General features: G+C 47.5%; 1 protein-coding gene across 1 annotated transcript; it reads right to left on the bottom strand.

Annotated features, from left to right (window-relative positions):
- Positions 1-12,996: 12,996 nt before the first annotated feature.
- Positions 12,997-17,410, bottom strand: LOC135443426 (ly6/PLAUR domain-containing protein 2-like). Its single transcript, XM_064703646.1, has 3 exons — positions 17,359-17,410; positions 14,232-14,351; positions 12,997-13,208 (listed from the first exon to the last, which is right to left on the bottom strand). Exons 1-3 carry the CDS (start codon positions 17,408-17,410, stop codon positions 12,997-12,999), a joined length of 384 nt encoding a protein of 127 aa, XP_064559716.1.
- Positions 17,411-23,088: the final 5,678 nt, after the last annotated feature.

The raw sequence follows: 23,088 nt of genomic DNA, 5'->3' as shown, positions 1-23,088 counted from the left end.
CAGGTGGCTGAGCCGGAGCGGCTCCGTCATCGCTTTGAGGAGCCGCACGTGGAGGAGCTGATCCTCCCCTCCCTTCATTGGCCATGAATGCTTCACCCCTTTGATCTCCAGCCAGTTTGGCAGCGTGTTTCCCACATTCCAGCTGTTCCCTGCAGAGATCATGGCTGTGGGGGAGATCTGGTCTGAAAGGCAGAAAATCTCTGTGGGTGAGGCTTTGGAGCCGCTCCCCCTGGAGTGAAGTGGAGCTCTCCAAGCACGGGGTGATGTTTTGTGGTTGGACATCAACCTGAACCTCTCTGTGGTTGGTATCTTTTCTGATATAAATTAATATATCGATTAATATATTAGCTCTGTTCCACCTGGTGTGAAGCTGTCCTCAACTTCCTGCTTCTGGAAATGTCTCTCATTATTTATTTTCCCCCAACAGCCACAGAAGAATTTTTTTTGTTAATTTTTGCTGAAATTTAATTCCCTCCTCATCCAGTTGACCTCCAGGGCCATCTGTTTTTTCTGATCCTCCTCATTCCTGGGGATTGCTCAAAGCTGTCCCTGAAAGTTTCCCTGGATTTTTTTAAGAATGAGTCTTTTGCTCCTTTTCTTTCTCCCAAGCTCTCCCAACCTTTTGGGTTTGCCTCTTGTCCTGTCATGGTGAATCTTTGGAAGAGTTTGGCTCAGTCGTTTCTTGACATTTTTTGAAATACTTGGAGAGGACAAGGGTTCATGTTTCAGACAAAAGTCAAGGAGAACTTCAGGGAGAGATGGATAACTTGTCCAAAATCTGTCTGAGGAAATGAGGCAGGGCTTTGCTTGCTCAGTGGAGACTGGCTTTGGAGCAGACACCCACCCCACACCTTCCTGACTCTTGTATGGAGCTGGGATGAGTTGCCACCTAATTTTTTTGTTATTGGGAATTAATAAAGTGATCTGTGTTTTCCTCCCAGCTCAGCTCAGGCACAAATTCTTGTAGAACAACCTGGCTTTGGTTTGTTGCTTCAGCTCCCAGCCTGAGACACCTTCCCAAGGGCCTGGATCTGTCTAAACAGATTCCCTTGGGAGCAGTAGGATTCAGGCAGCACTCTGGATAAACACAACCTTGCTGTACACAGAGCTAAGCTCCCTACAATATTTCTCTGAATATATTTTGGTTTTTTTCCCTGTCCCCAGAGGCAAAAGCAGGTGAATTCCCTCTTGGAAGCCCTCCAGGTAAAATCCAGCTTGGTGACTGCAGGATAAAGCTCAGTAATGTGGGAATCAGCAAACAGCCCCGCCAGAATGTTTCACACAGGGATCTGTGTTGTGCTTCCAATCCTCCAGTGTGTTTGCTAATTCTTCCTTGGAGGAGGTGTTCCAAGAGGCCAAGGCAGTTGTGATTTCCTGCTGGGGATTGCAGAACCCTTCAGTGACATCCTGAGGAGGAGGCACCAAGGTTTTATGTCCCTGCATAAAAATCCCCTTTGCTGCTGCTCCTGAGAATGTGAAGTCTGAATTTCAGCAGTGCTTGAGTTGTTCCACCTGGAAGTTAATCCCTTTAGTTCCCTGGGACAGGGACACATTCCACTATCCCAGGTTGCTCCAAGCCCTGTCCAACCTGGCCTTGGACACTTCCAAGGTTGGGCAGCCACAGCTTCTCTGGGCAACCTCACAGGGAAGAATTCCTTCCCAATATCCATCTAACCCTGTCCTCTGGCAGTGGGAAGCCATTCCCTGAGTCCTGTCCCTCCATCCCTTTTCCAAAATCCCTGTCCAGCTCTCTTGAAGCCCCTTTAGGCACCAGGAGCTCTCTTCCCTGGAATCTTCTCTTGTTGAGGTGAACACCCCCAGCTCTCCCAGCCTGTCCATGCAGTGTCACCTTACTTTCCTGGAAAATAAACAAAAAACTGGACAGTTTTACCCAGAGTGAGCATCCCGGTTTGCAAGCAGAGCTGTGCGTGAGCCTGGACCAGGAAGCAGAAACGTGCGCTTGTAAAATCCAGGAGGATCTTTTCAAAACTGATTTTAAAAACAAATCTGCATGGCTTCCTTCACTCAGAGGAGGGCTCCCGTGGTTATATAAGAAGATTATCTTTGACTTCAAGGCTGTGTCAATGTGACTCAGGCCCTCAAGGGCAGGGCTGTGTCACCAGGCCATGGTTATGGATTTGCAAACACCTGCTCCCTATGGCAACCCTGCCATCCCCTTTCCAAACAAATTGGGAAGGACTTGGAACCAGCACAGGTATCCAAGGGAGAATGGAAACTCTTGCTGATGTTTGGAAAGATATCCAGCTGGATGTGACAGCAGCTGAGGTGCAGTGAGAGATGTTTTGGGGGTAAAGCAGAAATAAAAGGAGTTGCCTCCCAGTATGGATCCAGATCTGGAACTATACATGGGATTGGAAGGCAGCTTTGGAATCTGTCGTCCAATCCCCTGGGCTGCTCTGGGGAACAATTCTGCTGCTTTTCCCAACATGCAGATGGAAGTTCTGTTCCAAAGCCCATTTTTGGTGAATTATGAAGATGAAGGTGGGGTGGGAACTGTGGCATCCTTCATAGTTCTCCCTTATTCATGGATGAGCAATATTTCATGGGATAACAGGATGGTTTGAGTTGGAAAGAACTTCAAGATCACCCAGTTCCAATCCCATGCCATGGGCAGGGATTATCCCAGGATGCTCCAAGCCCTGTCCAACCTGGCCTTGGACACTTCCAGGGATGGGGAAGCCACAGCTTCTCTGGGCACCCTGTGCCAGGGCTTCACCACCCTCACAAGGAATAATTCCTTCCTAAATTCCAATTTAAATCTACCCTTTATTTCAAATAAAATTGTTTCTGTTTGCTGGGACATGTTTGAAACTTGATTTTTTGGAGTAATTAATTTAAATATCTTCACAAACCACACAGAGTATTTTTGGAGTAAATAATTTAAATCTCTTCACAAACCACACAGAGTTTTTTATTTTATGAACTTTTGCAAAGGTCTTTGGTTCAGTGTCACACAGGATGGGTTTATGACGCGGCTTCCTTGACTCTGAAGTGAGAGAAATATTTATCAGCCAGCTGTGATGCTGGAGTTTTTCTGTCTAAATTCAGGCTCTGAGCTCCTCAGAGGAAAAGTTGTTGTAGAGTTTCAAAACCTAATTCCAATAATTTGTTATCTTGGCAATGAACCCTTCCCAGTGCTCCCATTTGATTGTAACCAAGGAATTCAGGACACTTTCCAGGTGCAAAGTTTTCCTGAGAGAAGGATCTCACAGAAAGCTTGGCTGGAAATGTTGCATTCTCCACCCCCCAAAACCAAGGTCTGGATGCCCAGTGCATCCTTGTCCCAGTTATCAGCCAGAATTAGAATATGCAGCTATTTATAAGGAAAACCTACATCTGGAGCCCAAAAATAGTGTGGGATAAAGCTTCATGAGGAATTAAAAAAGACATTGGAAACAACAGTGCTGCATTTCAACAGCTCAGGTTTGTCATGGGCCTGCTTTCCTTAAAAAGTTGTTTTCTCTGGTGGTGACTAATTCCATGCATCTTTCCAGACCTGTAGAATGGGAGGATACAGCCCAGGGACAGAACTTCGAGTTTCCAGGAGAGAAGCAATGCTATAAAAATGGTTCAGCCTCATTTCTCCTCCTGTGATTGGGAAAAAATGATCCCACCCTGGACTGGACCTGCCTGGGCTGCAGAGAGGAACCTGCTGCCACCCATCCCCATGGGATAATAATTTCCTTGGGATTGGGTGAACCCAGGACACAGCAGGGACATTTCCTGGGGTTGTTTCTACCTCAGTGCTGGGAGGAGGTGACTTTGTCACTCCTTGTCCCCAAAAACAAAGCAGGAGGATCTTGGAGCCAATCCAGCTGCAAATATCTGGGGCCTTACAGTCATCTCCTACGAACTCCCAACAGCCTCATTAAGCTCGGGTGCACCTAATCCTTAATGAACCAATAATGTTGTCACATGTTGTTCCAGAGTTTGGATGATTACAGGATTCCATAAAACCCCTTCTTTGGCCTCCAGGGTTGGCAAGAAGCTGCCAAGATAAATGAGGTTATTGAGCAATGAGGGAGAAACAAGAACACAACTCCATCCATCCATCCATCCATCCATCCATCCATCCATCCATCCATCCATCCATCCATCCATCCATCCTCCTGCTGTCCTGGATTTCCCAAAAAAACCCAGCCACTCCCCAGGGCTCCTAATCCTTCAGAGGTTGGGACATGGATCGGGATGGATTCCGTCACTCTGGCTCAGGTTCCTGGGAATTCTCAGCTTCAACAGAGCTTCCCTGAGCAGTTCAGCATGGGGGACCAAGGTGTCTGCTTGTGGGGTAGAGGATGGTGGAGGTCTAAATCTTGGAAAAATCCATGGAATCATGGCAAGTGGAGAAATGACACTGAATAAAAGAGCTGGATGGAAGAAAAAAAAGAGGTGCTGAACACTTCATCTTAAACTAGAAATTAGGAGGGATTTCTTCACAGGGCGGGGAGCCAAACATTGGGACAGGGTTCCCAGAGAGGTGTTGGTGTTCTGAATCTGTCAATGCTTAAGTAATATTTGGATAATGCCATTTATAACAAGGTTTAACTTTTGATCAGTCCAGAGGTATGTCGAGCAGTTGGATTAGATAGTCATTGTAGGTCACTTGCAACTGAAATAGCTTCTCCTTCTCCTTCTCCTTCTCCTTCTCCTTCTCCTTCTCCTTCTCCTTCTCCTTCTCCTTCTCCTTCTCCTTCTCCTTCTCCTTCTCCTTCTCCTTCTCCTTCTCCTTCTCCTTCTCCTTCTCCTTCTCCTTCTCCTTCTCCTTCTCTTCTCCTTCCTCTTCTCTCCCAGTGACCTCGTGTCTTTTCAAAGCAGCCTTCTGCCAGGAATTGAATTTCATTCCAAAAAAAAAGGGGGAACACCAGTGGGACTTTCTGTGTTTTTCTATGGAGAAAGGATTAATGAATTATTTAAATTAATTTATTAGTGGTAATATTGTACCTCAGATATTATTTGAATAAAAAAACTCAGCTCCTTTATCCAGCCGAGGAGACAGAAAACAATGGATCCTCCAAGGACCCTTTTTGTGACATTCTCCTAACTGGTGACATCTTGCACAGAGCTTGGATTTCTCAAGGTGGCAGTTGCAAATAATGACAATTATTGTACTTGGAGTGCTGGTCTCCCAAGAGCAAATCAGAAGAGGAAATATCACCCAAGAGCAGGGGGAAGAAGAGCAGCAATTTATTCTCCATGTGCTTTTGGACTATCACAGCTGTGAAAGTCTGGAGTATGAGCCACAAAGATGCACAGATTTCAGATGAGTTTTTTTCTTCATAGAAGAAATAAGAAATAGGATAGAAATAAGAGTGGCAAATGCCTTCTGGAAGCTCAGGAGACCCTAGGCATGAGCTCCTTGAGTAGTAAAAGCCCCTTGAGATATCATGACAGGCTCTCTGTGCTTGAAGAACCCCACCAGCCTGTGACATCTTTGCACAGAGCTGAAAAAGAAAAAATAAGATTTCAGAAACTCCTTTTGTGATCCAAGGGCACGAGCAAGCATAAAGCCCTCCCTAGCTGCATTCCCAAAGTTCTTAAGCTGCCCATGGATGGCGGATGATGGCATTTTGTTTAAAACCCCTAATTTTGTGGGGAAAAAATCAGATATTTTGCTATTCACTCTCCCCTCCTTTCCAGGCTGACTTTCCTGATCTGCTGTCAGTGCGTCAAAGTCTGTCACCATCTCCTGGGTGTTTGTTTCTCTCTCAGATTTGGGTGGCATCTCCCAACACAGTGACAGCTGTCTTGATGCTAAAAACACCTCTTCCCCCGTGGCTTCTCTCCCTGGAGATTGGCAGCAGCCAGGAGAGATTAGGAACAACGTCTGGCTTGTTTTCAGCCTGGCTTTGTAAGGACATGGCTCATCTGATCCTGGTTTTGTGCATGAGCATGTAACAACACAGAACTGCTGCTTTGGATTTGCTGCACAGAAGGAATTTCTGGAGGCCCTGTGGATTTCAGGAAACAGATTTTTGGGTGGAAAAGGTTCTGTTGAAGCTTCCACTGGATCTGAAGACACATTTTTAAAGATTCAGAAGGTTTGTGTGGAAGAATGACACCAAAGCATGTCGATAATCAGCTCGTGGTGAGCCTGCTCCCAGGAATCCCACTTTGGATCGATGTTCCTCACTGGGAGCAGTGGCACGTCCCTCTGCAAGCATCTCCCATCCCTGCTGGCTCCCAGCCACCCCCTGGAATCCTGCCACTGCCCAGGGCACAGTTTCGACTGGCACATTTCCACCCACCCCCGGGATTTCACGGAGGCAAAGCCTTCAGCCCCAGCCCGTGTTTGTGCCTGGTCCAGGGAGCCCAGGGAGAGGCCAAGGAATGTTGGAGCAGCAGGCCTCAAAGAAGGAGCAGAACTTCTCTCAGTCATCCCAAGCTCCTCACTCTGCTCCTCTAGTGAGGTTTTTGGAGGTGTCCTGTGCAAGGCTATGAGCTGGACTCGATGATCGTTGTGGGTCCCTTCCAACTCTGGATATTCTGTGATTCCACGATTCTAAATCCAAAGGTACTGCAGGAGCAAATGCACCAACACTGGAGTGCCTTGACTTCACTCAACCTGCTTTTCCAGGAAATCTTTTATATCTCCTTCCCTGATTATTGAGTGAAAGCCATTTCTTTTGGAAGGTGTGAAGGGATGGATGTCTCAGTCCCAACAAGACAGGAATAACTCAACTGCTCCTGGATGATGAGTCCAGGGCAAGGCTGGGCATTAAAGCAAGGTTTGAACTGTGCCTCAGTACAGGGGTGTCACTGCTGGTGTGACCGGGGACACATCAAATTTTCCTTGGGATGGGCAGGAAAGACCTGAAGACATGGAAAACATATTCACCCCTTGTACTGCACAGGCCTGGAGTGCCAGGACAGGGGAGAATGGCTTCCCACGACAGAGGGTGGGGATAAATGGGATACTGGGGAGAAATACTTGGCTGTGAAGGTGGGGAGGCCCTGGCACAGGTTTCCCAGAGAAGCTGTGGCTGCCCCATTCCTGGAAGTATTCTAGGTAAGGTTGGACAGGGCTTGGAGAAACCTGGGATAGTGGAATGTGTCCCATGGCAAGGGGTTGGAATCGATGATTTTTACAGACTCATTCAACCCAAACCATTCCATGATTCCATGAAGAGACCTGCTGACCAAAGGGAGCCTGTAGGATTTTTTTTTTCAGGTTTTGGAGTAGGTTTTTGGCACTCTGATCCATGGATTTCATATGTTTTAGCTTTCAGTTCCCTGTAAAATGTTGGATCTCATGGATTTCAGCAATTTGCCCAGCCATGAACTGGTGCAAAATCATTTCCCCTCAAGGCACAACATCCCCACCACATTTAGTGAGGATATTCAGAAACTTTAAGCTCAATCCTAAAAAAAAATGTGTGTCTGGACCAAGCCTGGAGCCACCAACGTGTGACAATTCCCATCTGTCCAATGGGGACTGAGGGATAAAAGGGATCAGGACCCAGAACAGGGCACAGAAGGATTAAAACATGTTTTAATTCTTGTGTTTTCCAACCGGATGGGAATGTGCAGAGTGCAGCCTCAGGTCTGTGCTGGAGGTGGAGCCCACCCAGACCATCTGCCCCAGCCTTTTGCAACACTCTGAGCGTCTCTCTTGTATCCAAGTGACCCAAAATGACTTTTCTAAATTAAGATCCCAACCACGATGCCGTGCTCGACTTCCTTCCCCCTCAACACATCTGCTGCTGACACTGAAAGGATCTTTTCACCTCATTTTTAGGCTTTGTTTTTATGCCTGGGGCTGTACAGAATAAAGAGGGAAAGAGGCTTCTGTGCTCCTCTAGAATTAGGGATGTGAGAGTCAAGCAGGAGAAAAATGAAGATATCTGAGAGAGGATGTGCTGCCGTGTCAGAGGCAGATGCTCCAAGCCCTCCAAACCCTAATATGGAAAAATAGCTCTATTTTAAGACCGGAAAAAAGTGCACATGATAGGTTTGAGATGAGAAATAATTTGGGAGTGATATTGAAAATGATATCACTGCTGCTGTACTTCAGCGCTGCCAGGCTCATTCCATAATTAATAACTCCTTCAGATGGAGTGACTTTCCTTTGAGGGTGCAGAATTAAACATTTAAATCCCTCTCTGTAAATACAAGGCTGTGGCAGAGCTCTCCAGAAGCCTCGCAGCTACACTCTAATGTATATTTATATTCTAGATAAGTATTTTTAGCAAGAACTACAAGTCCTCTCTGTATTTGATGACATCAGAGCTCTGTTTTACATGCAATGTCCCAACTGCAAAAAATATCCCCTTCTTGTTCTTGCTCTTGGAATATCGCAACAATTTCTGTCCTTATCTCATCTCTCTTTCATGTTTAATGTGTGTTCCAAGAGGGCTGTGTGGGGCTTTTTTCCTCTTTCTTGCTCTCAAAGATGATTAAATATATAAATTTTTTTAAAAAACGAAGCAGCCAAATAGCTCCTGGTGTTTCCCACCTCTGCAATCAGGGCATGCTGGGATAACAACCACCACTCATGGCCTGGCCAGTGTCCTGCTGTGGAAAGCCACTGGAAATGATCCCTGCTGGAAAACCCAGTCCTTTAAATATTAATCCTGCTGTTCTTGCGATGCTTCCCTGGGAATCCTGCTCAGGGCAAACCAGGATTGAACCTGGGTCCTCCTTCAGTTTAAATCCAAGCTGAGTGTTTTGTCTTTCCAGAGAAATTATCTTTTGGAATGCCCACTCCACCTTCTGGAGTTGTGAAGCTCACAAGTAAAGGCTACTCAAGGCTCATACCTAGCCCTGATTTTTGGCTGGGACTCCACAGGATATCCCAGCTGGGATATCCTCACAGATGAGCCTCTCTTGTTCTTTACTCTCTAATTTCTGTGTGGAAAAAAGCATTTCAGGTTTGTAATTGGAAGCGGGAGATGCAGATCAGGAAAAAATTCTTCCCTATGAGGGTGGAGAGGCCTGGCACAGGTTTTCCAGAGAAGCTGGGGCTGCCTGTCCTGGATTGACTATATGATGCTTTTATCCCAAATCGTCTCGTTCTGTTATGCTGAATAGTAAGTTTTGCACCTTTAAGACGTGTTCCAGAGAGTGAAGGGGGGAAGAGAAGAAGCACACAGCTTGTTTTCAGACACTGCACTCACTCCTGCACATTCCTGCTCCTGCACTGAGATGTCTGCGTATGGATGGACAGCGGGACAGAGCTCTCTTTTGCTTTTAGTTAGTTTTAGCTAGCTGAGGCAAAGAAGTTCCCTGGACTGTGGTTTTTTCCCTTTTCTTTGGACCTGTTTAAATCTGCTCTGGACTGTACACCCAGAAGAGCACTGGCAGCTGCACCTGTGGCCCGCCGGGCCGGGCCTGGCCTGGCCTGGCCTGTGACATTTCCAGCACTGAGGGACGGATCAGAGACTGAGTGAGCTGAGCTGCAACACGGGGAGGGGTTTTCTCAGTTTTTAATTTCTTTTGGAGCTGCAAGGGGTTTTATTGTTTAGGTTTTATTGTTTAATAAACAGTTTTTTTCCACTTTTCTCCAAGGAGGTAGTTTCTCCTGGACCAGTTGGGAGAAGGGGCCGATTGAATCAGTTTTCCTACAGGAACCCCTTTGGGGATCCTCTCCCAAATTTGCTCTGAACCAGGACACTGCCCATCCCTGGAAGTGTCCAAGGCCAGATTGGACAGGACTTGTATCAACCTGGGATAGTGGAAGGTGTCCCTGCCCATGGCAGGGGTTGGAATTTGATGGTCTTGAATCTCCCTCCCCACCCAAACCATTCCATGACTCTGCATACCTCTAGCGCTGCCCCACATTTGCAGAAGGGCTAGAAGGAGGTGGAAAAGGCAAGTTTTTCGACCAGATAAAGCATTAGGCACTGAGGAATGCCCTCAAATCTGGAGATAAAACCTCTGCATGTGCTGGGAAGAACAAGCCCTCAGACAGACAAGAAAAATCCCTCAGCAGAGCAACACCAGCGCTGGATTCCGCTGGCTGTGAAGCCTCATCCGGCAGGGCCGAGAGGTTGCAGGTCTTTTTCTGGCCCTTTGGAGACACATTTTCCTCTGTTCTATTTTCTCCAGCCTATATTTAAACTTCTCTCTCCCCGTGTCCACTCGACCCAGTGACGCAAAAATCCGGGCAGGCCTTTGATTCTCCTGCATTTCCTGGGGCACTGGCACTGGCTGTGTTTAACTCCTAAGGGGCAAAGGGAGGGATAAATAACAGCAATAACCCAAGAAACAGCAAATTCGAATTTTTTAAGTGTGCCTGTTCTGCCTTGTGGCTGCCACAGTGTGATCAGGTGGCTTGTAACACAAAAAAGGCCATTTTGTAACCCTGCGTGAAGGGTTTGTCACCTCTCCTAATCAAGGAATGTATTAGAGGTGCTTTGAAGATAAAAATCTGATTCTGAGTCTGTTTTGACTCCGGTAGAAACTCGTGGGTCACGTTGGCAGGTAAGTCCTGGGTGACAGGAGGCTGGGAGGGGCAGGATGCTCACAGCCAGCACTGGTGGCACGAGGGGACAGTCCCCACAGGGAGCATCTTTGCAGCACAGCAGGGTCACTCCCAGTCTCCTGTTAGCCTTGATGCTGAGCTCAGGCACTTTCTCTTGCTCCCTGAAGCCCTCCCAGTTCTCCCTGTGCATATCCCAAAAACACCTCCTGTCCCACTATTTTACCCCTCTCCCCCTCCTTTCCAGCAGGGATGGCCTTAAATCTGACTTTTCCATGGAGGATTTTTGCACTCCTGTGCTCATCCCTGTATGTGGTTTTCCCCCTGTCTGGCACAGGACAGTTTGGGAGCTAAAAAACAAGCCATAAACTGTCACAGACATCTTTTTATGAAAATCCTTTCCTTAGGATTTTTTCCTTCTGAGGAGCTGAGAGGCCTCAGAAACAAAATCTAAACAATGATTATCTGCTGCTGTGGAAAGAAACAGGTAGATCTGTGATTGGTCTCATGTAGATGTTTGGAATTAATGGCCAATCACGGCACAGCTGGCTCTCTCTCTGTCCAAGTCACAGACCTTAGTTATTCATTTTTTTCTATTCTTAGCTTAGCTAGCCTTCTGAGAACCTTTTTGTTCTATTCTTTTAGTATAGCTTTAATGTAATATATATAATAAAATAATAAATCAAGCCCTCTGAAACCTAGAGTCAAATCCTCATCTCTTCCCTCATCTGAAAACCTCTGTGAATACCATCACAATAAACCCCCTCCCTGCACCCTGTGCTGCCCCACACTCCTTTCCCATGGAAATATCCAGCACAAAATAAAGATGCTGCAGGATGAAAACAAGAGAATCCAACTTTATTTACCAAATTCTCACCCTCACCCTCCCAGTCCCTCTGTATCCAGACCCTGCCCCATCCACGGGTGGAAAGCAGAGCCCAGGATCCTGCAGAAAATGTGGAAAGGCTGCTGGAGACAGAGCTGGAATCCAGGACAAAAAAAAAGGGATGTGATCTGAGTATGGCAAAGATGGAGCTTTGCTTCTGGCCTGACACATCCAGCTGGTTTTGAAGCAGGGAAAAACAGAACAGATGAGTGGGAAGCAGGGGCTGGTTCTCAGTGTCTGTGAAGGTGGGTGGAATACTGGGATTTGAGTAACTTCCAATTATTGTCCTCTCCATGGCATTTGCTCCCTGCAGATCTCAGCATTGCCAGGGGGTGTTCCACTGTTTTAGTGGGTTTCACCTCCAGGGAAAACGGCTCACCATCCTCCTAAGCTATGCCAAGGAATGCAAGATTGTCAAAGTTTTCTCCTAAATGGTACTGAGACAGACCTTGAGAAAATATTCCCTCTGTGCAAGGAGGAAAAAGAGCCCCCTGCTTTCGTTTCTTGTGGAAAGAGAGTGGAAAAAGGAGGGGGGGGAATGGAGGATAAATGGATTTTGCCACAGAGGAGGTTGCAGGGATGCAGTGAGCACACAAGGATGGTGCATGGGGTGTATCCACGTTGCACTCTACCCTTGTTTCCTGATCATCTGGACGATCCCTGGCAATAGGAGCAGAGGGAATGGCAAATTTCCTGCATCTCTGTGAGCTGGGCACACCTGGCTCATTCATATCTGCTTCCACTCCAGCTGCTTTTGCAGAAGGCAGGGCCTCAGAATCAATCCCACATCTGCTCCAAGCAAATCCCAGCTGGGATCTCAGCACTTTAACCGATTTTTCCTAGAGCTGAGGGTCTGGGATAACCATTATTTTTCCTATCCTGCAGTCTCTGCTCTGAAGGGATGAAGGGAGGGCAGAATAAGAGAAGAATTTGCTTGGAATAGTCTTTAAAACATCTGGAAAGGGAAATCTGGGAGCTCCAACTGCAACCTGAGCTCAGGCAGAAGCTGAGGGAGGGGGGTGTGTGTTTGTTTGGCCAAAGTTGGAAATTTGAGTTGCAGGTTTGTCAGTCCAGGGGGTGTGCTGAGATTTCCAGAAATCCATCCTCTTCCCACATGGAAGCTGAGCCCTTCTGAACTCATTCCTTAGCTTATCCTTGGACTCAAGCTCCAGATCTCTGCAGTTGCCACCCACACCCTGATGGGCAGGAAGTAACTGGGCCCAGATCCATCTGCTCCTCTCAATCAGGACATGGCACAGGATTCCCAGAGAAGCTGTGGATGCCCCTGGATCCCTGGAAGTGTTCCAGGCCAGGTTGGATGGGGCTTGGAGCAACCTGGAATGGTGGAAGGTGTCCCTGCCCATGGCAGGGGGTTGGAGCTGGATGATCTTGAAGGTTCCTTCCAACCCAACCCATTCTCTGTGGATCCTGAGGACCAGAAGCAGCTGAAGGTGAGGAATATCTGCTTAAACAGCAGGAAACTGGAGATTTGAGGGGTTTAAGTCCAGGCTAAGTCCAGGTTTAAGTCCATTCTTGGCTTGAATCCAGCGTTGAAGATGGGGTGAAGCCACCTGTCAGCAAAGAAGGACATTCCCAAAGCATCTAAGAGTTCGTGAGGCAGCTTGGCAGGGAGAGTGGTGGGCTTTCAGCTGGAGCTGGGACACTTGTGAACTCACAGGGAGCACTGAAGGACCGTGCCAGCCACCAGTGCCACCAGAGCCAGCGCTGCAGAGCTGCTCCTCACCCCACTGCTGCTGTTGGTGTCATCTGTGCACAGGTCAGTGTAGCAGCAGGATTTGGGCTTTTGGGCCCCTATCCCATCGTAGGCGAGGCATTCCTCCTCACAGTCCCTGGTCACGGTGATGTTGCCAAAAAAGGGATAACCTGGGAGAGGCAGATTGGACAGGAGGAGGTGAGAGAGGGGAAAAAACAGGGAAAGAAAATGGGATTGAGAAACACTGACAGAGGAGGGGTTGGACATCCTTAATCCATGGGTGCCTCTAATCCAGCCTATTTTTTGTGGGAACAGGTCTGCCAGCTCTCACTGTTGACTCTCTCTCACCCTCCTGCTCCTTTCAAATCATTCTAGCATGGACAAGGGACACAATTCCCCATAGAGGTTTGCACCCTCTATAAATTCAAGGTCCAGAGAGATATCGGGGTAGGAAGGGCAACACAGAGGGAACAGGTGCAGTGAGTCCTGATACTTCACTGTGAGGCTCCAAATCTGATGGATTTCTCTCCTTTCCTCTCTAAAGTGGGATAATTTCACCAGGGTTTTTACAGAGATGTTAAAGGGACTGGGATGGGGAGAGGGAAATGTGGCCAGCAGATTGAGGGAGGTGATTCTCCCCCTCCGTTCTAGTGAGACCCCACCTGAAGAGTGGGATCTGCATCCAGCTCTGGGGTCCTGATACAATAAAGACAGGGAATTGTTGGAACAGGTCCAGAGGAGGCCATGGAGATGCTCCAAGGGCTGAAGCTCCTCTACTCTGGAGCCAGGCTGGGAGAATTGGGAATGTTCACCTGGAGAAGGGAAGGCTCCAGGGATATCTCAGAGCCCCTTCCAGCACCTGAAGGAGCTCCAGGAGAGCTGGAGAAGGACTTGGGCAGGGATGGAAGGACAGGACAATGGGAATGGCTTCCCATTGCCAGAGGCTGGGGTTAGATGGGATTTTGGGAAGGAATTCTTGGCTGTGAGGGTGGTGAGGCCCTGGCACAGGTTTTCCATAGAAGCTGTGGCAGTCCCATCCCTGGAAGTGTCCAAGACCAGGTTGAATGAGGTTTGGAGCAACCTGGACGACTGGAATGTGGGAATTTGGAGTTCCATGATCTTTAAGCTCTCCTCCAACCCAACCCATCCTGGAATTCTCCCCAGGGCCCCTCAGGGGCAGTGGTGTCACTCACCTAAGTCCACGGAGTGCAGGGTCGTGGTGCACACGGTGGCTCTTGGGGGACACGTGACGGGTGTCCTGCACTGGGAAATGTCTATGGGCTGCCTGCACACGTAACATTGCAGGGACTGGGCTGCAGAGGGGACAGAAAAGGCTCTGAGGTGACACAGCCAGGAAGACAGACCCAAATCTGCAGCTTTCTGACCAAAATGCAGCAGTGTCCAAAATTGTCCAAAATTAAGTGTGTCTGGAGGCAATGGCAGAGCTTGGATATGCCAGGGGGGAAAAAGATAAATCCCAGCACTGGAGGACAAGGGTGGTGTAGCAGGAGCTGGGCCTAAACATGACTTTGGAGGCTCAGCAGCCTGAAAAAGGGGGATTTAGAGGGACTTAAGCTTGAGTTTTGGTGTGTCTGAGCATCCTCTTTAAGAATTCAGCCTAGAGAAGAGGAGGCTGAGGGGAGACTTTTTGGGATCTACAACTTCCTGATGAGGGGAAGTGGAGGGGCAGCACTGATTTCTTCTCTCTGGAGCAGTGACAGAATCCAAGGGAATGGCCTGAAACCGTGTCAGGGGACGTTTAGGTTGGATATCCAGTGCCTAACTGGGTTCTTCCCCCAGACAGGCACTGGAACAGACTCCCCAGGGAATGGTCATGGCCTCAAGAGCTCAGGACATGTTTGGACAATGCTCTCAGGCCTCAGGGTGGGATTATTGGGATGTCCTGGGCAGGACAAGGAACTGGGCTTTGATAATCCTTGTGGATCCCTTCCATATCAGGATATTCCATGATGGTAAAAACCAGCTCCCTCTGCTTAGAGCAGCATTCCCCAGCTGTGACAGATGGGGCAACTCCCCCATCCCTCCCCTCACAGCAACAGCTCCTTCCTGCTCGTTTAAGGGACATTCTGCAGGAATCAGTAACTGAGAGCAGGATTTAAATTTCAGAGCTGTGTCAGAGATCCTGAGGGCTGAGTGAGGCCCTAAAACCACCCTCATCAGGGACCACTGCTGCTTTTTGAAGAGGCCATGTACAAACCCTTGCTGGCTGCCACCTGAGGGAGGGACATCTCTAAATATGCAAATCTATGCAAAGCAGCTCTCAAAACCCTCAGTGTGAGCACTGTCCATCCACAGCCAGCAGGCAATGAGAGTGTGGATTTTCCAAAGTCCTGCTGGCGTGGCTTGGTGACAAAAACCAGCCTGGTTTGAGATTTTCTATCCTACCCTCCTTCCACCAGCTGAAAAACAACCTGCGAGCGTCCAGTGCCATCTATTGGTAAAAATTCAAACCGACACTGTTTGGTTTTTTTTGTTCCCGTTCTGCCATCAGAGGAACCTCTGGGGCTTTGTGATAAGGATAAATATTTTTGAAGGCATTTGTTTGAACACCTGACTTCAGAAAGGAATTTTCAAACATCTACTCCTCGCAGCAGCTCCTTTGGAAAATTCAGCTGTGGGGTAGAGCCTACACAGTGCAAAACTTCGCTTTCTCATTCCTTAGCTCTTGCTAAGGAATTCAATTCAAAGAGACAATTCCTTGTCTCTTTGCAGAAGTAAAAAGGATTTTTTCATGGAAATATTTCAATTTTCTTGTGGCCATATTATCTGTAAACAAGGGTGGTGGAGCCATCCCTGTTTATCCCAGCTCAGGACCTCACTAGTTCCCTTCCCAACGATCCATGATCCAATCCATAAAACTGTTATATATTTTAACAGAGGTAACACATAATCAACAATCATTTGGATGCCTGTGGATGCCTAGGATGGATGGATGGATGAACGGAGCAATTCTGGCTTCAGGAACTTGAGAAACTGCCTTGCAACCCTTGGGGTGAGGTGGTTTCCATTTACAAACCTCAATATTTTCATAGATAAACTGGGAAGTGCCTTGGGGGAATTGATCTTGGTTAAAAGCAGGTTTAAAGAAGGAAAACCTCAACCCCCTCATCTTCCACTTACTCCAGATGGGGCATTTAGAGGACATGGGTTTTGTGGGAAGGTTGCATGGAAGAGGAAAGCCCAAATCCATAATAACTGGGACAGGAAAACTGAACAGGGACAGCTCTTCATCCTGACCTGAGCCAATAATTCCCTATTCCTCACTGTCCAACAAGGCCTCCTATTCCTTGATATCAAACCTCAGGAATATGAACGGTCACAGACACATCCCTCAGCCCCAACAGGGGTGCCTAGACCAGCTGCTTCCCTTTGGATCATCCCAAAAAAATATTTCTGCCTGATTTCAACTATAAAGCAAATGGGGTTGATAACTCTGTTTCCATAAAATTCTTTGAGATTTTGGGTGGTTTCTCAGAAATTCCATTAAATCCAAGGGAAAAATTCAGATGGAGATGTTTGATCCCTGCCCAGGCTGCCTTTCCTTCGAGATCTTCCATGGAAACAACCCATGGATCTGGGGCCCATGGGCTGTGGGTTAAACCCCTCTGGGGTGGTGCCATCCCTGGAATGCCTTTTCCAGGCTGGCATGTGGCTGCAGCTGGTCACATCCGCATGGAGGAAGGACACAGAGATGGCCAAACCCTGCTGCCAGCTTGCCCAAGATCCAGACCCATCACACACCCAGGGGAATTTCCCATTTCCACCTATCTCCTGAAATATCTCCTGAAATTCCAGGGGAATTTCCTATCTCCTGAAATAAGGGAAAATCCTGGAACTGAGGGTTTGATAAAACTTTCCAATGTCCTTGGAGTTATTTCTCATACTCTCACTGTACTGAAGTTTCACCTTCTGGCTTCCAGCAGCCAGCTGGGAGGTTTTAGGAAAGTCAGGAGCTTGGGATGAACATTCCTCATGGGACAGGGTGGCAGCTCAGGTAGAGACTGGCACTTCAAGCTCTTGCCCAGGCTGGTCCTGCCCTGTGCCTTGTGGTTGTCCCCTCCATCCCTGGATGTGGGTGACAGGAATCCAAAAGACGTGCATCGCTCCCAATCAGGCATCACAGCTCTTCCCACCAGGAATGCATCTCCCCTTTCCCATTTCACCCTCTCCTTCGACCTTCTTCAACACAAAAGGCATCATTTCCCCTACCTGGGGGTCACCAGGTCTTTCCCCTCCTTCCCCTCCCACAAATTTCCCAGGATGGGGGGCCCTGGAGTGTTGGGAATGAGGAGCTCTTACCCAACTCCACGAATGCCAGGCCCAGCAGGAATCCCACCAGGAGTTTCTTCATGCTGAGAGCAGATCCAGGCAGCCAGGACAGATCCAGAGAGCTTCTCCCAAGGAGCTTTATATGTTTTCCCACCCTCCACCATCAGCTGTTGTTGATCCTGTGGGCGGATTCCCTTGGGGTGATCAGGGGAAAGCCCAGCTCCAGTCTGGATTGGGATTTGCAGAGGAACGAGTTCTCTGACGAGGTGACATCACCCCAACGAGCAGACTCCTGCCATACCTCGGCTCTTTCCCGGGTTTATGTCCTGGGGCTGGTCCCATGGAAAAAGGAAAAACACGGCTGGCACTGCAAGGTGTGGTCCCGTGCCAGGGCTTGGATGGGGAATGTGACAAGGTTTGTTTGCTCCTTCCAGTCTGGCTCCACGAGCCCAGAGCTGGCTTGTGTCACACGTGTTGCACTGGCCAACAACTGTCAAGGGGCAAGTGACAGCAGGCTTATCTTCCACGTGCTTTGGAGAAATGATTGCATGGGTTGGCAGGTCTGGGGTTGCCCAAAGATGTCTGTTTTCCCAAACCCAGTTCAAAATCAAGCCTGGTTTCTGGATCCCTTGATTATTAACTGAGCTGCCGGGCATGGGAATTGCTTGGAGGCCAATGGGATATGGTGCTTCCATTTCCCTCTTCCAAGTCTGGAATTGGGATAAATCACATGGTCTCCGGTCCTGGGTCATGCTGGAAAAGCAGGATGCTCAGCCTCCCTTTGGAAAGCTGTCAATTATTTACCAAATTTTATCCTGAAGCTGGGAAATAAGCACAACATGGAACAATTAATCAATTTTCCCACTCCAGCACTTTCCTGATAGGAAATTTCACTTTATCCACATCAGGGCAACCCTTTCAAACATCATAATTTATTTTGTATCTTATCCAATATTTGGGGAGACAGCTTCAAATGCTTAGAGCCGGGGAGAAATTATTTACTTCTCCCTTTGGACTGAGCTGCTGGTATTTTATATTTCACAGGAAAAGCTGATAGACTTTTCCTTGGGTTTGTTGTGATCCAAATTGGAAAACCCTGGAGTTGTGCAATTTCCCATAAAACAGCTGAATAAGCCAAAGAGGCAAAGTTTGTGAATCACTGGAGCACTTGGGAGATTTTAGGGCTGGAGATGAGGTGAGTGAAGGAGCTTTAATGAGGTGCTTTGCCTGTCACAGGCTTGTCACGACAGCACACGTGGGAATATTTCTGCCATTCCCAGCAGCCTCTCCTTCTTCCCAGATGGAGGATGGTTCCCAGTAACCCGAGAAGCGTTGCTAATGAAAATTTCCACAGCCACGGATGACACAAAGCTGACAGAGCTGTGGGAAAGGGAGAGAAAGACCTACACCCTAATCCTTCTCTAAGAGAGTGAAAATTATCCTTTATTTTATCTCCCTGTGCTCTCCAAGTTCAGGTGATGGAAAAAACAACTGGATAAAACATATTTTTATATTTTTCTGGGGACATAGGAAAAAAATCCACTCGGTGAAAGACACCAGACCTGGTTACATCCAGATCCTTGCTTGGAACAGGGCAGCTCAAGGCACATTTGAGCAATATCCTAATTAAGAGCCATGAAACTGGAAGAGATCCAGTGCTTTCAGCATTCCAGGTGGTTGTGCCTCAACGGGAAAGCACAGTGGGGTTGGCACAGTAAAGCTGCTGGGTGGATTTTGGAGTGGAAATGTCCATGGTCATTCCATACCAAGAGATTTTTGGGATAAATCTGTGTGGTTGAAGGAATAGGGATATAAATACTTAACCACTGACTTAACTCTGTCCTAAAGGCTTTGAGAGGTTGGAAATCTTTCCATAAGGTAAAACACTGACAAAACACCACGGCTCCTGCAGAGGTGCAGCAGTGCCAGACTTCAGGGAAAGAGGATTTGGGAGCGTTCCAGTAAAATTGTGGAGGCAAGGAAAGACCTTTAAGGTCTGTTACCTTTAAGGTATTCCTTGATCTAAAGATAATCAGGAGCTCACGGAGAGATGAAGCCCTAGAAACAAACCCAAAACCTAACAAAAACAACCCCAGGTGGTGTCTGGGTGTGGTTTGGGATAGGAGGGATTTGGATTTTTGATTTTGGAAGTGGCAACACCCTCCTGGCTTCCCAAGTAGAATTCCACTGCCACTGTCAAGAACAAAATGGGATCCTAATGAAAAAAAAAAAAAAAGCAATAATGAGGAGAGTGGGACAACAGGATTCACACCAAAAGATGACATTAGAAAACACTGGCTCCTTTTAGCTTGGCAGAGTTAAGACAAACCTAAGTTAAATGAGACTGGAAATTGAGGTTGGGTATTAAACACTAAAAAAATTGGGATTATTTCTGTAAACTAAGGCAGGGAAGAAACCTGACCTGCTTTAAACCTGATAAGCATGTATAAGCTGTGGTTTGACAGAGCAGTTAGGTAAGGCTTAGACAGCTTGTAGGACTCAGGAGGCCCTAAAAATTCCCTTCTGTCTCTGTCAGGGGAGGAATAAAGCCTGGGAAAGGTTTTAAGCACTGACTGACAGGAGCCAGAAGGGACTTTGGTTGAAATGTCATTTCGGGTCTGGAGAGCTGAGAATATCAACGAGGTGTGGTGTGTTAGGGAGAAAGGTTTGTGTGCCAAAAGACTTCAGGAATTCTCAGTGGGATCAATCTAAACCTTCTCCCAGCCTGTCCCTGGGAGACTGTCCCAATTTATAACTTAAAACAGGGAGACATAATCTCTCTGTGCTTATCACAAATACCAGAAAAGGCAGATGACAGAAATTTGATGTTTATGGGTAAGAAGGTGAAATGCTTCACCTGCTCTAATTTCCCTTACAGTCAACTCTTGTTTGAATGATTAAACCCCACATTTTTATGAGATGTTCTGTGGCAGGGAGTGAACACCAAGCTTTGCTCAGCTGTTCCAGTTGTTGATTATCAGCCACACGTGAAATTAGTCCTGTGTAAAATATTTCTACTGTGATTTATGGAGTTCCTACAGCCAGTGGCTCTTGTTGCACCTCTCAACTAAATTCAGTTTCTCACTGCTGCAATTTTCTTCTTCTCCACAGAAATGGGTTTTTTTTCTGGGATACGTCTTGGATAGACTTTGGTGGGCTCTCTGACTTCTCTGTTCTCCAAGGCTTTAATCCTTCTGATGGTCCTTCTCTGAACTCCCTCTGTTTCACCATCTTCTCTCTTACATTGTCCAACCCAGATATGGACATTTTCTTGAGCCACTCCAGAGAATCCCAGAATGTTTTGGGTTGGAAGTGACCTTCAAGATCACCCAAGTTTAGTCCCTTGCCATGGGCAGTGACACCTTCCACTATCCCTGGATGATCCAAGCCCTGTCCAACCTGCCCTTGGACATTTCCAGGGATGGGGCAACCACAGCTTCTCTGGGCAACCAGTGCCAGGGCTCCCCACCCTCACAGAGAAGAATTTCTTCCCAATATCCCATAAAACCCACTCTCGGTTTGAAGCCATTCTCCCTTGTCCTGACATTCCATGCCCTTGTCCAAAATCCTAACACTCCATGCCCATGGTCTAAAATCCCTCTTCAGCTCTCCTGGAGCCTCTCTTCAGCTACTGAGAGCTCACAAGATCACTCCAGAGCCTTCTCCTCTGCAATACCAGGAATAAACAGGGTGGATTGACCTGTGATACGAACATCAACCAACCCTATCTGACACCGGGGTCATGTCATGGTAACCACGGGCATCAATCTACATGACATCATTATCTTTCCTGAGAGTTGATTTGCAGGATGGAGTCTGCTCCATTTTCCAGATATCAGATTCCCAAGCATCCTAGTGATAATTGATTTGCAGGAAAATACAGATACTGTTGATCATTGCACTGAGCCACCTGGAGTTCAGTGATTCCAAAGGGGCAGAATTTTTGCCAGGGGACTTTTTGGATGCTCCACCATCTTCACGTGTGACTCAGTGGCTGGGAACCTCTCTGCCCATGCCCGTGGCCGCAGCGATGTTTGATGATCCAATGGAAGTTCCACCTCTCATGGGTGTGTGTCAACAACAAGACTTTGGGCTTGTTGGGGTGGAGTTGGTCTCCACCCTCCTGATGAAACTCTGCCACTGGGCAGGAAGGAATTCAGGTTTCGTTGGGCTGGAAAAGGGTGAAAATGTGAGAACCTTTCTCCAAGGAGCGCTTCAGGTCTGTCTTCCAGGAGCTGTTTGGTATTAAATGTTTCTCCTTCATGAAGAGTATCCCAAAAAAAAAAAAAAATCCAGATTCACAGCTCTGATTCAGTCTCTAAAGAGCTCCTACACCTTTTTTTCCTGGGACTGAGCTTCATTTTGCTGCTTTGCACCCCCTGCCTGAAGATGTGAGGTGAGAAGCTGAACCTCTCCAAGCAGAGAAGGGAGCTGTACTTGCATTTCCCAAAATCTGGCTGAAGATCACTAATCCCAAGACTAAAAAGCAGGATGGGAGGAAAGATTCCAGCTTGCTGGATTTTTACAAAAAGATGTAAAGACTTTTACAAAAAGGTGAGTTGTGTTCAGGGCTCTGAGAGAAAAAAGGGGAGTCAGGGATGTGGTCACGTGGAGGTTGGAATCATTGAATCATGGAATGGTTTGGGTTGGAAGGGACCCTAAATCTCATCTCGTCCAACCTCCCAACCATGGGTAGGGACACCTTACACTAGATCAGGTTTCTCAGGTTCCTCTTCTTCCAGCCAGAGGGCTGAGGACAATTCCTTCAGGCATCACCTGTGTTTGGTCCAGCCTGGGAATGTAGGTCCCTCAAGCCTTTTCTGAAAACAGCAAAAATGTCCAAGATGTGATTCTGGATTGGATCCCAGAGGGATGAATATCCACAATTCAGGCATTTCAGGCTTCCCTTTAAGATGTGTCAGTCCTACCATGGACTTGAGAGATCTCAAGTGTGAAGTGGTCCTTGAGTGTGTCACGTCCTGAACCCACTGGATTTGTTCCAGGGAATGCCCAGGCACACTCTGAGGGCCAAGGACATTTCCAGAAAGGTCGTTCTGGTTAGAAGGATGAGAAATTCAGGCACGAGCTGTGACAGTTGTGATCAGGATCAGAGAATAGATCCTGATCCCTTTTAAATTCCCTTTTTATTCCAGTGTGATTCCTTTTTCCATCACAGTGACAATTGCTGCCAACTCTATCTGAAAGCCCATGTGACCCATAAATCCACACTCCAACATGTAGGAAGTCTGTGGCCATGTGATTTTCTACCTGAAATTTGGATTATTTGGAATAATGGGATTGTTAAATGTTGGAGAAGACCTCTGAGATCACCAAATCCAGGCACCACCATGTTCCCCATTAAACCATGTCCTCAATTGATCCATGTGATTTTTTGAACACTTCCAGGCATGGTGACCCCACCCTTTTCTGGTGCTTGAACACTAAAAAAGCCAAGGTTGAAGGGTGCTGGGAACATTCCTTGGGGCTGCTATTGGCAGGGAGTCTCCAGCATTTTTTTCCACACTTTATTCAGCTGATGGCACCGTTGATCTCTTATCAACATTCTGCAGTACAAGGGCAACATGCTGAGACTGGCCAGTCACAGAGCTACTTCCTTTATCTCAGGAAGATTTTCCCTCTTTATCAACTTTGGTTGTGCAGAGAAAGGAAACAGACCTGGCCACGAATTTGTCACTTGTCAAACCCAGGGGCTGTCACCGAGTCTGTGAGTGAGAAGTGCCTGACATCACTTTGTCAACC

Source organism: Zonotrichia leucophrys, chromosome 2 (assembly GCF_028769735.1).
Source record: "Zonotrichia leucophrys gambelii isolate GWCS_2022_RI chromosome 2, RI_Zleu_2.0, whole genome shotgun sequence".
NCBI lineage: Eukaryota > Metazoa > Chordata > Aves > Passeriformes > Passerellidae > Zonotrichia > Zonotrichia leucophrys.
Note: the sequence above shows the minus strand (reverse complement) of the source record. Positions and strands in the feature narration are given on the sequence as shown.